Source organism: Bacillus rossius (genome assembly GCF_032445375.1).
Source record: "Bacillus rossius redtenbacheri isolate Brsri chromosome 9 unlocalized genomic scaffold, Brsri_v3 Brsri_v3_scf9_1, whole genome shotgun sequence".
NCBI lineage: Eukaryota > Metazoa > Arthropoda > Insecta > Phasmatodea > Bacillidae > Bacillus > Bacillus rossius.
Genome location: NW_026962012.1, coordinates 14,972,889 through 14,991,431, shown reverse-complemented (window position 1 = coordinate 14,991,431; position 18,543 = coordinate 14,972,889). Strand labels below are relative to the sequence as shown.

The 18,543-nt window shown below is 40.7% G+C and overlaps 1 protein-coding gene across 1 annotated transcript in view; it reads left to right on the top strand.

Annotated features, from left to right (window-relative positions):
• The window catches only part of LOC134542720 (cadherin-89D), a 153,667-nt gene that overhangs the window by 27,736 nt on the left and 107,388 nt on the right, over nt 1-18,543 (top strand). Inside the window, 13 exon segments of the mRNA XM_063387193.1 lie at nt 8,895-9,039; nt 10,484-10,537; nt 10,588-10,641; nt 10,692-10,745; nt 10,796-10,849; nt 10,900-10,953; nt 11,004-11,057; nt 11,108-11,161; nt 11,212-11,265; nt 11,316-11,369; nt 11,420-11,473; nt 11,524-11,585; nt 11,683-11,862. Of these exon segments, the coding sequence (XP_063243263.1) occupies nt 8,895-9,039; nt 10,484-10,537; nt 10,588-10,641; nt 10,692-10,745; nt 10,796-10,849; nt 10,900-10,953; nt 11,004-11,057; nt 11,108-11,161; nt 11,212-11,265; nt 11,316-11,369; nt 11,420-11,473; nt 11,524-11,585; nt 11,683-11,862 (927 nt within the window).

The window sequence follows — 18,543 nt, the reverse complement described above, 5'->3', positions numbered from 1 at the left end:
GCGATCGATAGTGAGCATCCCGCATCCTGCATTAAAGAAATAATTATTATTTACCTGCAAGCAACACGTGATGTCATCTGATGTTGAAAAGCGGAACTACTTGCAGCAAGTACCTTTGCATAAGATAAATTAACTCTCACCACTGAATAGTGCTATTGTAGTCAGTTAGAGACAAGAAGATTAGAAACCACGCGGTCAATTAGTCATGCAGTCTCGTAACCATGCGTTCTGGAAGCTTCATAGTCCTATAGCCTCGCGATCACGTAACCTTGAAAACTTGTTATCGCATAGTCTCGTAACCACATGGGTCGTAGTCTCGTAGACTTGAAGCTACGTAAGCAAGCAGCCTTGTAATCTTATATCATAATGCTGATGGAGCAGTTGGAGCAAAAGAGAAAATTCCTTCGAAGACAGATGCGACAACTGGAGCCTTGTAGACGAGTAGCTTCGTAGTCAAGTACTCATGCAGACTTGTAGTCCTCTAACCTCGCAGTCACGTTAACTTGTGTACTAGAAGCTTCGTAGCTCTGTAGCCTCGCAAGCCATGTATAACTCGTAACCAGCTAGATCATTTTAGACTCGTAGCCTTGTGGCCTCATAGTCTCTTAGAATCGTAGAATTCTAGCCAAATATATTTGGAGTTGGTGAGACAAAAGACAGTTGGAGCCAATGACTGTAGGAGCCAATGACTGATGGAGTCACTAGACTGATGTAATCAATAGACTGATGGAACCAATGAATAATGGAACCAATGAATAATGGAGCCAATGAATAATGGAGCCAATGAATATTGGAGCCAATGACAAATGTGTGGCTTTTTTGATTAAGGTGCTGCCTTTTCGTTGTCGGTGCTTCCAAATGCGCTGCCTTTTAGTTGTCGGTGCTTCCAAATGTGCTGCCTTTTTTCGTTGTCGGTGCTTCCAAATGTGCTGCCTTTTCGTTGTCGGTGCTTCCAAATGTGCTGCCTTTTCGTTGTCGGTGCTTCCAAATGTGCTGCCTTTTCGTTGTCGGTGCTTCCAAATGTGCTGCCTTTTCTTTGTCGGTGCTTCCAAATGTGCTGCCTTTTTCGTTATCGGTGCTTCCAAATGTGCTGCCTTTTCGTTATCGGTGCTTCCAAATGTGCTGCCTTTTCGTTGTCGGTGCTTCCAAATGTGCTACATTTTCGTTGTCGGTGCTTCCAAATGTTCTGCCTTTTCGTTGTCGGTGCTTCCAAATGTGCTGCCTGTTCTTTGTTGGTGCTTTCAAATGTGCTGCCATTTCGTTGACGGTGCTTCCAAATGTGCTGCCTTTTTGTTGTCGGTTCTTCCAAATGAGCTGCCTTTTCGTTGTCGGTGCTTCCAAATGTGCTGCCTTTTCGTTGTCGGTGCTTCCAAATGTGCTGCCTTTTCTTTGTCGGTGCTTCCAAATGTGCTGCCTTTTTTCGTTGTCGGTGCTTCCAAATGTGCTGCCTTTTCGTTGTCGGTGCTTCCAAATGTGCTGCCTTTTCGTTGTCGGTGCTTCCAAATGTGCTGCCTTTTCGTTGTCGGTGCTTCCAAATGTGCTGCCTTTTCTTTGTCGGTGCTTCCAAATGTGCTGCCTTTTCGTTTACGGTGCTTCCAAATGTGCTGCCTTTTCGTTGACGGTGCTTCCAAAAGTGCTGCCTTTTCGTTGTCGGTGCTTCCAAATGTGCTACATTTTCCTTGTCGGTGCTTCCAAATGTTCTGCCTTTTCGTTGTCGGTGCTTCCAAATGTGCTGCCTTTTCTTTGTCGGTGCTTCCAAATGAGCTGCTTTTTCGTTGACGGTGCTTCCATATGTGCTGCCTTTTCGTTGTCGGTAATTCCAAATGTGCTGCCCTTTTCGTTGTCGGTGCTTCCAAATGTGCTACATTTTCGTTGTCGGTGCTTCCAAATGTTCAGCCTTTTCGTTGTCCGTGCTTCCAAATGTGCTTTCTTTTCTTTGTTGGTGCTTCCAAATGTGCTGCCTTTTCGTTGACGGTGCTTCCAAAAGCGCTGCCTTTTAGTTGTCGGTGCTTACAAATGTGCTGCCTTTTTTCGTTGTCGGTGCTTCCAAATGTGCTGCCTTTTCGTTGTCGGTGCTTCCAAATGTGCTGCCTTTTCGTTGTCGGTGCTTTCAAATGTGCTGCCTTTTCTTTGTCGGTGCTTCCAAATGTGCTGCCTTTTCGTTGTCGGTGCTTCCAAATGTGCTACATTTTCGTTGTCGGTGCTTCCAAATGTGCTGCCTTTTCGTTGTCGGTGCTTCCAAATGTGCTACATTTTCGTTGTCGGTGCTTCCAAATGTTCTGCCTTTTCGTTGTCGGTGCTTCCAAATGTGCTGCCTTTTCTTTGTTGGTGCTTCCAAATGTGCTGCCTTTTCGTTGACGGTGCTTCCAAATGTGCTGCCTTTTTGTTGTTGGTGCTTCCAAATGAGCTGCCTTTTCGTTGTCGGTGCTTCCAAATGTGCTGCCTTTTCGTTGTCGGTGCTTCTAAATGTGCTGCCTTTTCGTTGATGGTCCTTCTATTTTTAATGATGTTTTGACTCTAGTATTATTGTAGATGGTTCTTGATTTGACTAGCGTATTATTCCATACGGAGCATGTATATATGCGAGTCCTAGACAGCAGGACGCTCAGTTTGTTACTGACGACGGCGGTGTAAGGATTACCTAGTTTGTTTAATTTGGTGCATAAATCACGTAATTAACTGTTCTTGCGAACTCGATGGCATCTTTACCAACTTTATCGTCGTACTCGATGGAGGTTGTACCAACGACTACGGGAACCTTGACGTCAGCGACGAAGATGATGGAGCAGATCCCGTTGACAACGAGGATGTCAACATTGGAGGAGACTTCATCAGACTTGATACCACCAGCAGAAGAGACTTTAATGCCGGTAGTGCTGGCGGTGCAGGAAAGCTCGACGAACTTCGTTTCGCCCTCGATGGAGACTTCAATGGACGCCGAATCGACAACAACTAACGAACATCGGTGCTGTTACTGTGACAAGATTTTCTCAAACAGCAGCAATGCTCGACGGCATGAGAAGAGAGAATGTGCCAAGAACCTATATCGTAAAATGATTGTTTGTGAGAAATGTCATAAGCGGATTGCCAGAAAAGATAATATGAAAACGCACATGAAGACATGTAAAGGTCCTGCTGTGCGGCAGAAAGTAAAGGTATCGGTGCAACAGCGATGCATCGATGTTCATAAGAGTATGCCTGGAAATCGTACTTCTACTGTTGCATCGTCCATATCTGGATCGGGTCTGAAAGGTTCGTCTTCATCACCACGGTATTCTTGCAGCTAATGTGATACTTCGTTCGCATTCTCTCATGATGCACGAAGACATGAGCGGAGCAAATGTAAAAAGAATCCTTCTCGTATAAAGTTTCGATGTGATGATTGTCATGAATGGTTTACTCGAATTGATAGTTTGCGACGACATGCGAAAATATGTAAAGGTGAAGTCCGTGTGCCTACTGTTGAACTACCTGCAGACATTTCGACTCCTCGCTTTAGTTTGAAGGCTCGTGAGCGTACAATCAAAAACACAGATGCGCAGCATCCGATTGCTATGACGTCTGAACATGGACCTAAACCTAAAACAGTGTTCGGAGCATTACAAGTGAACGATAATGGCTTCTACTTGGCGCAGACTGCGTTTCGTGGAACATTGAAGGACTACTATTATCTAAATACGTTCGGTGAGTCGAAGGACATTTGTACTTTTCTTGATGATATCAGACAGGACATAATCAATCAGCTTACTGATGACGTAGCAACAAACGGTCCATTAAAATATAACTTGTGGTTGGACTGTCTATATGGAAAGCCGTATCCGTTAGATGACAAAGTGAAGAAGTGTGCATTTAAGACATCGGCTGCAGTAATTTACAGTTCTAACGATGTCAAGCAAACTGTTAAAAATGGTATCCAGAAACTTTGTCAAGAAGAGGAGAACTATGTCAGTAAAGGTTCTGGTTGGACTCTGTCTAGTATAAACCGATTGGAGCTAAGAATTAGTCATTTCACGCCGATGCGGAACTAAATGATTGATTATAAATTTGCTGGCTTTCGTAAGTGATCCTGTAGTAGAATAGAAATTATGTAATAAATATTATGTTTGTAAAAGAACTTGCGGTGTTTAATTCCTCGAACCTGTTACTATTATGTTAAATTGATGTTTTATTTCTTTTTTTTTGCATAATCCTAGATCGTACCAAGGACCTTGGTCGATCTAATTAATCAGTATATTGATCGGAAATTTATTTAATGATTTCTGAACTTTTTCCCGAATCTCTAGCAATATAATTACGAATTTTCCAAGATGGTGGTGTTGATGGCTTATAGGATGATGGTAGTAGAGGTTTTAAAGTCTCTTTAAGAATGTTGAACATGGTATATTGAAATTATTTTTTACATAAAATTAATCATTATTGCATCGATCGGGTATTGAACCAAGGACTGAAACTGGTCGAATCAATATGTATATTAATGAGTGATTTATTTAATGAATTTTGGAACTTTTCCCGAATTTCTAGCATTAAAATTACGGATTTTCAAGATGGCGTCGAAATGACAAGATGGCGGGTGTCACAGTAATAGATGATTACTGCACTCTATCGGGTAAGAAATTAACTAACATGGTGTCAGCGCACTCTAGCAGGTGAAAACAAGATGGTGGTCTCCATCAGACGAATCAAGATGGCGGACATGACGTCATACTAGGTGGCGATATATATGCTTTGAAAAAAAAAAGTAGTGGGAGTCAGTATGCCAGCACCCACCGCGGGGGGAAGGATCGGTCGTCATTTTTATTTTTTTTGCCCTCTCCGGGTTCGAACCGAGGACTCCGAGCTCCGTGTCGTAAATGTTTGTTTTTTATTATTTTTTATTAAATTTTTATTAATTGAATTTTTCATAAATTTTAATTTTTTTCCCGTTAAAATCGGATAATAAATAAAAAAGTTAAAGATGGCGGGCGTAACGGAAATTGCAACGGTGACGTCATCTTTAAAAATGGCGGTCATAATCCTAGATGACGTCAGAGGCTTATAAGCGGCTATCTCTTAGGAGTTTTAAGCCTCTTTTAGGTCTTTCTAGTCGCTGGGATTTTTAAGGACTAAAAACGGGAATTTTTCTCTTGAAACGGGAAATTTTTCCCTCGAAAACGGGAATTTTCAATTTATCAAAATTTTTGAGATTTTTTGGCGGAATTTTTTTTCACAAAAATTGAAATTTTGGCGATTTTTGAGGAATTTTGGGCAATTTTTACCCAATTTTGGCAAGTTTTGAGGATCAAATTCAAGGTCAAGGTCAAAGGTCAAGGTCAAGGTCATCCAAGATGGCCGCCGTGACGTCACAATCCAAGATGGTGGACCGACAATCACAATCCACGCGCCGGCGCCAGCCGCAGGAGGAACATTCGTATACTACTGTCACAGTATGCGGAAACTTTATAAAACTGTTTGATAAATTTTAACCAGATGGATAATAAGATTCCAAATCGATATTTAGGCCCACAGAATTCGTTAATATTTTATCAAAACATTTTTTTGCTTTTACCGGAACCTTTTAATTATATATTTCAGCCTTTTGATCTGCTATTCGAATAATTCTATATTCGACGCAGCTGCGGTTAGCGTGGAACTACGTGTTATTCGCGTCCAGAATCACTTTTTTTTGTATACGTATTTATTATGTTCGGCATAGTTTTAAAGTTATGTAACTTAAATTTAGTGTCAGAGTTTCATATCATAAGTTTATTTGCAACATGAAAACACATGTATTTGCTCGTTGCCGAGGTTAGATGTCACACACAACCGGCGAGTATTGACAGACACGTTCACGTGTTTTTCATCACGTTTTCGTATTCTTACAGGGATAGCTTACGTTTCACAGACACCCACAGAAAAAACCGGTGGTTAAATTTTACTTAAAAGAATATATAATTAATCAAAAAGTTTTATCATCAAAAAAATTGGTTGTCTGTAAAGTCGGTTTACGGACGATAGTTTAACTTGACAACGTCATAACAAAACATTGACGAAATTATTGCATACTTTTATAAATAAAATTTAATAATTTTTATTGAATTATCACTATTTTATATGGATACAAAGAAGGAGTGAAATGAAATCTACAATTTAATTGATAAATTTACTTTTGTTTGCACTCATTAATTCAAATATGATTATAAATTTAACGAAGAGATTATTTTAACTATAACTTTTATACATATTTGCTAATTAACTTCTCCCAATCTGTGTTATTCTGTTAAGAATAGGACGATGATAGCAAAAGTAGGAAACGAATGGGAGTGTTTCTAGTTTAATGTGCCTCGAAAAAGTCAAATCAATGGTTGTTCCAATCGAGTGGAAGAGAGATAGATGCGGCGCGTAACGGGACACAACGTAACGGGACAATGTGCGTAACGGGATACTTTTTCGTGCGTGCAGCCATCGTTCATCGATTTATTAGACGTTGTCACGTCAAATATAAATGCCGAAAGACGTCAAACCCGGCATTTGCTAAAGATTTACTTGTTTAAGAGTGAGCTTCAGTTGTCTGCATGCCGGGAAGGTGTCGCGGAATGATCCATAAAATATGACGTTGACAGATTCAGTCGTCGATAAGAGGCGCCCTGAAAATAACACACGGTTTCTTGGCTACATCCAACCTATTATAACCTATTATACAAATACGAACTAAGGTCACTGCGATGGTATGTGAATCAGCTGATAACGGGGATACAGCGACCAAAGTAGACGGTACAAGCATGTTAGATGATGAACACAGGTAATTTATGAGATCACTGAGAACTCATTAAAAGCTTACCGAGTCCTTAGGAGATTTACTAGGAGTAGTACATAGCTGTAATGAGGGAGACAAACTTGAAACTTTCAAAATGACCCCAATTTTCTTTTATTTCGGCGTGATAATAAAATTAAGTTTTTCAATAAACTAGCTAATTGAAGTAATGTAGTTAAATAAATCATTTACAATAATATTTGACGAATATATTTAATCTTAAAGAAGTAGAATGAGAGTCATTACGTAATCCCAAACACGTTTTTTTTATTCGCCTTGCCACCTGAAATGTTACTTGCTTAGAATGGCAGGGTGAAGAATCCATTAACGACTTTTGACATTTGTCAGCAAGAGGTGAAAGATTCTTCTGCTGCTTTCGTAGTGGAACTTTCACTAACTGTTATTGCATATGGATATACCCTAATATTTTTTTGCAGTCGCTTGTTTCTAACACGACACCCCTAAAGTCCGTTTAAATTTATTCAACTGGATGCACACACAATATGTGTATCATGGACACATGAAGTCTTTGCATTCTTCGATTTAAAAAAAAAAATATACCTTTTGTTTCTCGGGCAGTCAAAAAGTTTTCAATTATAGAAAAAAAATTTGCGTATATTTTCTGTCGTTGTGATGTTCACATTATTTGTTTAGTATCATCGTTTGTTTGTCTGTTTAGTATGTTTTGTCCAAGGTATTTTTTTTGTTTTATTAATGTTCTTGTTACTGCTGTCTAGTTGTTGTTGGCCCACTATGTCCGTCAGTGCTGTAATATATATTTTTTTGACTAATTCCATTCAAGTAATTTTCTGTTCAAGTAATGTTATTACTTTTTTCATTTCGACTGATTTTGGCTTGTTTACCGTGTTAGTAAATGCATTCTTTGTCAGTTATTGAGATTTATTATGACTAGAGACCTGCAAAATTCGCAGTTTCGATGGCCTTCAGGATAGAATGCACATACAAATGTACACTTGGGAAAATAACGCAAGTTCATTGGCTGCCGACTTGTAAGTCGTGTCAGCTGGTTTGTCTGTGATTCGATTGTTCTTTGGTTGAGGGTTTATAACTGGTTGAGATTCGTCCAGATGAACAGTAAGCCAATAGCAAAGTTATATAAGAGGTATATGTGTTTGAATTCTAGCATATCACCGAATGAATCCGCGAATTTTTCAGGTCTCTAATTATGACTTACAGTGTAACCAGCAATGACGTGTGGCCAGAAACCATCTTAAATCACTCTTCCTCGTTGGAAGAACCTTTCAAGGAACGTAGGCGTTGTATTCACTCTGTTCACCTTATGAAACTCCGGTTTATCTCTAACTGATTTATTCACCTGAAAAACGGGCTTGTTTATAAAGTTCAGAGAGAATTTACTGTCAGCGGTCATCTGTCACAGAGGTTTGTTCAGATCGCATTGCTTGCCATGTGCGCAAGCTGAAAATACGAGGCCGAATTTTGATCGCCGACGAATCGCGCTGTGAACCACAAGTGGTTCACAGCCCGCGATGCGCCTGGTCCGTGGCCTCACCCGGGGGGAAGCCTTCTTTACACAGACGAGAGAGCCAAAACCCGAAGTTCCCCGAAGTTTATGCATTTTTTCCGTATCTTTATGTAGCTATCCACACCAAATCAACCGTCCACGATGTTTTAAAGTATTTATAACGTAGCTAACCTAACCTAATTGACCATTAGTATCCTTTTATCAACACCGCCATATTTATTTACAATGAACAAAAAAAACAACCGAAGATGCACGGACGGTAGGGACTGGAAAAATTCACCGTTTGAATGACCTCTAGGATGGACTCCACGATACTCTATGTACGCAGGAACATTACACCAGCTCATTGGCTACTGACTCGTGACCTGCTAACTGGGATGCTTATGATTCGATACTTCTTACGTTGAGGGTCATTCATTGGCTCACAGTCCTTCAGGCAAACTGTGTTCCGATCACTGAAGTGGCACTTGGATTCCAGCCTGTCGCGAAATGAACCCGCGAATTTGTCTCGTCTGTGCAAAGAAGGCTTCCCTCGCCTGGGCCTACTAGAGGCGAGGTGAAGAGCGCCGCGGCGTATCGGCTTCTAGACGCCTGGGGCAGACCTGCTCTGCGGACACAGCGCCGAGTGACTTTCACCCGTCGCTGCGTCTGGAGACGTGCAGCGCCGCGGGGGCTGTCGTCGCAGGCGGCTTCATCCGCGCAAAGGCCACAGGGGAACCAGGACTCTACTATCCACTGTCCCCGAGTCAGGCGACAGAACAGTCCGCTCTCCAGCAGCTTCGGGAATTGTTCTGCTCTTTTGAAAGTAAAAAAAAAGTTATTTATTAAAATTTTAAACTTTAATAAAATACATCATTTTAGCATTATTTTAAGAAACAAACAATATTTTCATATGTGCAGGAAGCAAAATGAATAAATACAGACAAATTAATATAAATATTAACAATTTATTTTGTAGATGTCCAAAGTAAATGTTTTAAATATTTTTCTTTTTAACGTAACCATTTCAGGAAAAATATATGTATATAGCCTATAATTTAAAAATTTTACATTCGTTTTAGGATTCAAACAACGATATTAATACACTCAGCTACATCCACAGCTTAAATAGGCATCGACGAGCTTTGTTGCACCCACTTTCTCAGAGTGTTTTTACGTCAGGGCTTGGTCCGGTTTCAGGACATATTTTAACTTACGTAGAACATTGTTGAATTTGTAGAATTTGCAAGTGGCTTGACATCCACATTATTGAAATCACTTTTTCCATAATTTTGTCCACTTCCCTGGAAAAAAAAATAGTTTTCAACGTTTTTATGAAATGAAAATAAGGCATTTAAAATGAATACACATACATTAATTTTTTTTTATTTACATATATTTATTTCGTTTTTTCGGGTATAGGTATAACACTATTTTTGTAGAAAATATTAATTACGCTAGTTCTTTAACGTATTTAAAACTTGTGAGGATAGTATTTGTATAAATTTAATGGCTAACACAATGCATTTTTAAAGGAGGAATGCTCTGTCGTAATTTTTTTATCCTCGCCAGGTTCGAATAAATGACGTAAATACGTGTTTTAAGTTTTTTGTTAATATTTAATTAATTTATTATAAATTTTAAAATTTTTCCCGATTTTCTAACATAAAAATAACGGATTTTCAAGATGGCGACTGTAACGAAAAGTGCAATAATCTGGGATACAATATGGCCACCGAAACTAAACGCGCAACGATGACGAAATACACATTTAAGATAGCGGGCGTAACGAAACATGTAACATTTCTATAATCCAAGATGGCGACCGTAATTAAATACGCAACAGTGTTTTAAATATAGTTTTATTTTAATTAAATTAATTAATTAAATACGAATTTTTAAATTATTCCCGATTTTCTAGAATAAAAATTACGGATTTTCAAGATGGCGGGCGTAAAGAAAATTGCAACTATGACGACATAATTAAAAATGGCAGCCATGTCATTCAATTTTTCAATGCCATGACCTCGGAAGCTTAGGGAGAAAAGTAGATGTGGGATTTAAGCCTCATTACGGAGTTTTCAAGCTTTGGTATTTTTAAGGACTAAAACGAGAAATTTTCTCTCAAAACGGGAATTTATCCCTCAAAATTGCCAGAGAGTGTGGCGGTGACTGGCATGTTTCTGACTGGAGGGACGGCGTGCTTGCAGGGTGCCAGTTCTACCCGACAGGGGAGTACCTGCGCTTCGTGCGGGTGCCTGAGAGTGTGGCGGTGACTGGCATGTTTCTGACTGGAGGGACGGCGTGCTTGCAGGGTGCCAGTTCTACCCGACAGGGGAGTACCTGCGCTTCGTGCGGGTGCCTGAGAGTGTGGCGGTGACTGGCATGTTTCTGACTGGAGGGACGGCGTGCTTGCAGGGTGCCAGTTCTACCCGACAGGGGAGTACCTGCGCTTCGTGCGGGTGCCTGAGAGTGTGGCGGTGACTGGCATGTTTCTGACTGGAGGGACGGCGTGCTTGCAGGGTGCCAGTTCTACCCGACAGGGGAGTACCTGCGCTTCGTGCGGGTGCCTGAGAGTGTGGCGGTGACTGGCATGTTTCTGACTGGAGGGACGGCGTGCTTGCAGGGTGCCAGTTCTACCCGACAGGGGAGTACCTGCGCTTCGTGCGGGTGCCTGAGAGTGTGGCGGTGACTGGCATGTTTCTGACTGGAGGGACGGCGTGCTTGCAGGGTGCCAGTTCTACCCGACAGGGGAGTACCTGCGCTTCGTGCGGGTGCCTGAGAGTGTGGCGGTGACTGGCATGTTTCTGACTGGAGGGACGGCGTGCTTGCAGGGTGCCAGTTCTACCCGACAGGGGAGTACCTGCGCTTCGTGCGGGTGCCTGAGAGTGTGGCGGTGACTGGCATGTTTCTGACTGGAGGGACGGCGTGCTTGCAGGGTGCCAGTTCTACCCGACAGGGGAGTACCTGCGCTTCGTGCGGGTGCCTGAGAGTGTGGCGGTGACTGGCATGTTTCTGACTGGAGGGACGGCGTGCTTGCAGGGTGCCAGTTCTACCCGACAGGGGAGTACCTGCGCTTCGTGCGGGTGCCTGAGAGTGTGGCGGTGACTGGCATGTTTCTGACTGGAGGGACGGCGTGCTTGCAGGGTGCCAGTTCTACCCGACAGGGGAGTACCTGCGCTTCGTGCGGGTGCCTGAGAGTGTGGCGGTGACTGGCATGTTTCTGACTGGAGGGACGGCGTGCTTGCAGGGTGCCAGTTCTACCCGACAGGGGAGTACCTGCGCTTCGTGCGGGTGCCTGAGAGTGTGGCGGTGACTGGCATGTTTCTGACTGGAGGGACGGCGTGCTTGCAGGGTGCCAGTTCTACCCGACAGGGGAGTACCTGCGCTTCGTGCGGGTGCCTGAGAGTGTGGCGGTGACTGGCATGTTTCTGACTGGAGGGACGGCGTGCTTGCAGGGTGCCAGTTCTACCCGACAGGGGAGTACCTGCGCTTCGTGCGGGTGCCTGAGAGTGTGGCGGTGGGCGGCGAGGTACTGCAGGTGGAGGTGCACCCCAGGCACAACATCTCTCTGCAGCCCGTCGACAAGGTGAGGCACTCTGGCCATGCATCCCAGTAAACACCTCATATGAGTTTATATATATTAAACCTTTATTTTGGAAATTGGAATTGTGTAATGTTTTGGTTTTCTCAGACGTTTATATAAATTGGATAATTTTTTTTTAATTTAGTATTTTCGAAGGTGCACAGCTACACATTAAAACTAAAAGAAACGTCATATACTGTAACAGAATCTTGGTACATCTTTTTAAGATTTTGTCAATATTAATTAAATATAAAATTAATTTATTGCCAATAATTTGCGATATTATAATTTTTTAAGAATTTCATTCTTTTAATTTCAATTGCAGAGAATATAATTTTGTTCCATTATCACAAAAACTTTTTTTCCTTATAGCAGCATTTTAAACTGTAAGAGTCTCTCAAGAGCTCTGCTCCTCAGGATGTACTTGCGCGTTCACAACAACGCTAGCTCACGACATGGTAGGCAGACAGAGTGCGGCGTCCAACCAACGAACGATCGACTCCCGCGAGCTCACCTCCTGTGACTCGAGTCATTTGAAACAGTAGGCAGTGCCTAACTGTTAACGTGGAAGCTGTATGTGCACATAGTTTAAACTTTAGTTGCGTTCAGAGTATGAAAATTATTTAATTAGGGTTGACAACTTCGATGTTTGTATTTAAAGACTAATTATATATAAAACTTTAAATCTTTGTGTACAGAAAATAAAGTGGGAAGGTCAACGTCTGCCCTTCAATGCAGTGCTTTCTTGCAAATTGCGTTTTAATAAACGTGTTCAATGAAGCATCTCTGTAATAACTCCAATTTGTTGCTTTGTGCGTGTCTTAAGTTGTATTTGTTACGTGGTGTATAATCTATGGCATTTCACGTCACACTTCTGGATGACATGTTGCTGGCGGCTGGCAGTTTCACCCACGCTACGAGCCGCTACGGGCCGCTCGCTTCAACGCCTCAAGAGCTGTGTATCTGCGCGGCCCATGTCTCTCCCGCCGCCTCAAGCGCTCCTTGCAGAGAAGGCTCGAGTCCGACTTCACAAATTTCCCCGAAATAACTACAGGGGAATGCCGGAACCGATTGATTATTACAATCCTTGGACGCGATATGCTCGCACAAACCACACAGGACTTTAAACTGAAGTATAACCATGCAAAAAGAAACGCTTAGAGCTTTTTTTTGACATGACAACGTCTAATAAATCGATGAACGCCGGCTGCACACACGAAAAAGTGTCCCGTTACGCTCATTCTACGCTTGCGCCGCATCTATCTCTCTTCCACTCGATTGGAACAACCATCGATTTGACTTTTTCGAGGCACATTAAACTTGAAACACTCCCATTCGTTTCCTACTTTTCCTATCATCCTCCTATTCTTAACAGAATAACGCAGATTGGAAGAAGTTAAATAGCAAACATGTATAAAAGTTATAGTTAAAATAATCTCTATCGTTTAAGTAATAAACATATTTGAATTAATGAGTGCAAATAAAAGTACATTTATCAATTAAATTGTAGATTTAATTACACTCCTTCTTTGTATCCATACAAAATAGTGGTAATTTAATAAAAATGATTCAATTTTATTCATAAAAGTATGCAATCATTTCATAAATGTTTTATTATGATATTCTCACTTTAAACTATCGTCCGTATACCGACTTTACAGACAACCAATTTTTTTTCATGTTACACCAAAATAACTCCAGGGGAATGCCGGAACCGCTTCATTATTACAATCCTTGGACGCGATATGCCCGCACAAACCACACAGGCGTTTAAACTGAAGTATAACCATGCACAAAAAACGCTCAGAGCTTTTTTTCTTTTCTAACGGCATTGAAGGCTGGCGCAAGGCAATATATTTTTCTCCTTGGAAGGCCATCCAACTGGCGGGTAGCGGGAACCTGTGCACTTGATCAGCGACCTGCCGTAACGACCTGCAATTAACTGCCTCCGGCATGCGTCTCGGCACTCCTGGTAAGCTTGTTGTAACTACCCTGCTTCCCCCCCCCCTTCTTCCACAAACCAGTCTCTTGTTTCTCCCGCGGTAAAAAAAATAGAAACTCTCAAGGTGACCACATGTAAAACCTTCTCGTTAAAAGTAGTTCTGTTTAAATAACCCTTCAAAACATTAACAAATTAACCAGGGCCGTATTTACGCGCAGGCTATCTAGGCTATGGGCCCGCACCACACGACACGAAATAAAATCATACTGCGATGTGGATCTTCTTATATTCTTAAAATACGTGTTGACATAGTGTCCAGTTGTTTTGTGTGGATTAGTTGCGCCGAACTAAACTCTTCTGTCGAAAGCTGATTCATGAATTGTATCAGCATTTAGAAATTTTCGATTATTTTAATTGGTTTTTGGTGTCACTTAATTCCTTAACCTCTAAATTCTGTTTTGTTAAATTGTCTAGTTTAATAATAAACTATTTTTTTCAAAATAGAAAATTGATCAAAACTATGAGTTTTGTAGGTGAGTTAAAATAAACTAGCCACCCAGACCCAGGCATGAGGCACCCACTGTTTCACTGGAAGGGGATACTTCTTCCCCTTAAGAGAGGGCCCGCACAACAGACTCAGTTTAGGGGCCCACAGGCAGTAAATCCGACCCTGAAATTAACTATTTTGAAGTATGACACAATAATTAAATTTAAAACTAAGCCAATTTACTACTTAATATCTGACATGAAAATACTTAGAAACAAAGAACATATCTGCATAAATAGCAAAAAAGTGTAAAAAAAAAATTGTCTATTTTAAGCTTTAATTGGTTTAGAAAAGTGCAAATTTATATAGAACATGGACCATATTTGCTTTCACTTTTATATAAAGTTCTAACTTACCTTGCTTGTTGTGTGTCACGCTGCTTCCCTAGACGTTTGGGTATGTATGTGTCCAGTTATCAGATGAACAGTTAAAGTGAAAGGCGTGCGTGAGGAGGAAAACAGCATAAGAAATTAAATTTAGTGAAAGTTTGCAGAGGCTCATTTGCAAACTGCATTTAAGTGGATCAAGGGTTATTATAGTAATAATAGGATGTCTGAAATAAATTAACATGAAAGAAAATAAGTCTGGTTTGAAGATCGTATTCACTGATTCATAAGTAGATTTTTAATCTAGTGTTTATTTAACAAAAACCACAAATAACAAAGTTAATCAGGTTTCCAAATAAAAAAAAAGAACTATGTTTAATCCAAAAGAAAACTGGTCCCTAACAAAACATTTTAAGTAATTAGGTGTTAACATAATTTTACTGATTACAATAGCGTTAAATTCATTATTGCGTCTCTTCCAATATTTTATAGCTTCATAAAATTTTTATTATTATATTAATAAGATGAAGCTCAAAATTTATATGCCTTTTGGCATATGAGTTTTGATGGCTGAGTCTATTTAATATATATTTATTTCTACTTAAATTCCATTGTCCAAAATCAAACAGATGTACTCGGATAACTCACATATCACGGGACTTAACCTAATACTGCGCGCCAGACGTGTGGTGGTGGGTGTTTCCGGAAGGCTTGCCGCTAATCAGGGAAAGCCTCTGATTAGCTCCGGCCTCTGACAGAGGGGCATCTCCCGAGGAATGTGCCGACAGAGAAGTCAGGGGAGAAAGCCGTATTGAAAAAATGTCCTCGACAGGTAAACACAAAACATACCTGAGACTGTCCAGAAGCTCATTCTTTGTGGCAAAAAAAGGAGGCTGGTGAGAGATTATTTATCTTAATTATAGTAACTACATGATGATTAATTCGCCATGGACGCACTCCCGAAGTAGATTGTGAAGAACAGTAGAAGTACACCAGGATATTGCACTACAGATACTGTCCCCAGGGGGCTAGCGAAGAGCATAGTTAAAGCTGTCCCCGGAAGGGTCTGAAGGAAGGGGGTGGGGTGGGGAAACTCCTGGCCTGGTGCAGGCGTAGGTTGGCTGTGCCAAGCGCGGCTCCAGAGGAAGGGCGCAGGGGGCGATAGCCCCTTCCGAGCCCAAATTTTACTTCCTATTTCTGTGTAGGGAATATTAATGTTAACTGAAATATTTTCGTTAGTGTGCTAAACTCTTCTTTCAATCAAAATTTGTACGAAAATACTAAATTTCAGTATTTGAGACCATATATTTGGTGAATATCCCAAGGGCAATGTGATGATTATTAACTGCATCCTCCTGCGTGTGAGAGCCCTGCCCGAGAAGTCTTCCTGGAGCCGCCATCGCTGTGCAGGGCACTCTGGCACGCAGGTGGCATCGTAATGCCACACGGGTGTCTAACCAGCCATGCCTGAAGGCGCATGCCCTGCACGGGTACTGGAGGCGGCACGTGTGGCCAGGCGGTACAGACATGACCCGCTGCTAACACAGCATGGGAAGGTTTGCGCGTCCGGCCACTCAGCGCAGTAGAACTGGCCACGGTTGGAAAAAAACGCCTGAAGCTGAAATAATAAGGACCCCATTGGAATAAAGAAATAAATAAACTTAATGTGAACCTCAGAACACTTATCAGAAGTACGAATAAATAAAAAAATAGGTAAGATGGTGCCGAGAAAAACACTAAATTGCCGAACATGTAGGTACGCCTTCTTTATTATTCTTCAAATATTTGAACAACAAATTTTTGAAATTCGCCAAAAATGACAGAGAAACATCCAATTCACCTCTCGCATGACTCACTGCTTTATTCTGAAAAAAACATTCAAAACTATAAAATTCGCGTTTTGAGTGGCCTACCCTGTCGTTACATTATACATTAGTCTAGCCGACTAAATTTGTTTCAGTAAGTGACTACGATTAATTACTTTTGACCACATTGATGTGAAAAGAGTTGTGTCATTAAATTGGGAAACATTAATATTTAGTAAAGGTTTTTCTGCTGAGACTGCGTTCTTCCTGCCTTTCTCTTCACAGACCTCAGAACACAGTCCACGCCATCAGTTGCGCTTCCGCAGTTTTAACTGTATCTCTGATTCCCTTTACACCCTGGCCACCTTCTTCGTAGCCTTAAACTACTTCCGTCTCTTCTCATAATGTTGTTTCACTGTGTCCTTCTTTCTGTTCATTCCTGTCTCAGGCCATATGCTGCTAACTCCTATCACCTACAAGTCTTGCTTTGTAACGACCATCCTATTGAACTTCAAATATCCGGTCTCTTATAAAATGTTCTTTTTTAAATTTTATTTGAATCTTATAGCATCCAGTAATGATTGTTTAAATTAATTTTTTTGTAAGTAAAACTTCTTTGGGTGCAACAAGAGTAAAATTTCAAGGCCGAATTTTAATGCAACGTTTTCGCGAAAAATTGTTGAGAAACGTTTCTGACGCGAAAGGAACTGATAATGCGTACGTGGCCTAATAGATATAAAGAGAGCACTATGCTATATACATTCCTCGGCTCTTTTTAGCTCTCCTGTTTGTGATATGATTCGTCCCCCTCCCCCCAAAAAAATATAAGTTTGAGAGGTAGCTGAATGAAAGAACAAAACCGTGTGTGCTTTTGTGCTTGTTTCAGAAAATAAATCCTATATAGTCAGATTTGAGTGCCTTGAATTTTATATTTGCTACCAGTGCGCTCGCGTTCCTCCTTGTTCAACCAGCAGCGTAGAGAGCACTGTTGAGAAATTCCCAGCATGTCCCGCATAGATACCGCTACCTGTAATGATTTTCATATTTCGTTCTGAGCTTTGGAGTGTTCCAAATGACAGAATTGTTTGAAGAAACAGTAACACGCACAGTTTTTATTTATGGTGTGAGTATTAAATTAATCATTTTGGATATACTGATATACTGATATATTGATATACTAGGCAAGTGAGTAATAATTTTGTTAATTTATGTTTATTTGGAAATTTATTATAAATCTCTCTCTCTCTCTCTCTCTCTCTCTCTCTGCCGCTTTACTTTTTACGATATACTTACGAGTCAAGGTTTAAATTGCTAAAGAATTTCACTTCTATCACGAAAACTGAGTTTCATGCGCCTTTTTTTATCGTTTTAATCCCTCAGTATATTGTCCAGCAACGGCTATGTTACATGTAAGCATGACATAGCGTTCACATATTAAGGAAGAAATATGAGTCTTTTATTTTCTTCAGTGCAAGAAAATGGTACTTTGCTGGAATAACTGAATTGATTCTCAAAGATTTTTACCACCTTTATAGCTTTGTCGCTATTAGTTAAAATTGTAATACTAAAGATATAAAAAATATAACTTCCCTTGAGTTTTCTAAATTTAGAACCCAGAGGGCATACAACTCTTACACTAACATAAGGCCACATGCTGTATAAAGTATTTGTATAACCAAGCTCGCGCTGGCTGTCCATTTATATTTAACAACTCATAAATTTTGCATAAGCGGGAGAACAATTATTTTATAAACCTGATAGGTCGGGCTTACGGTTTCAAATAAATTTTTACAGTTGTTGGCGATCTATTTATTATGTATGGTGTTACAAATAGAGCTTCAATACAGATTTCCTTCTTGATTCCTGTGTAGAAAAGTATTGCCCTTTTCCTTTCCAAAAGTACTCGATTATTCTGCTTCGACTTTTTTCTATAGCTATTATGAATTTCTATAACTATTACGAATAGTTAAGTAAGAAATAATTCCATTTAATCTGACCGACCAAATGTTTAGATTTGCGTTTACGTATTCACTACTATAATAAAATGTGTCTGACACTCTGCCC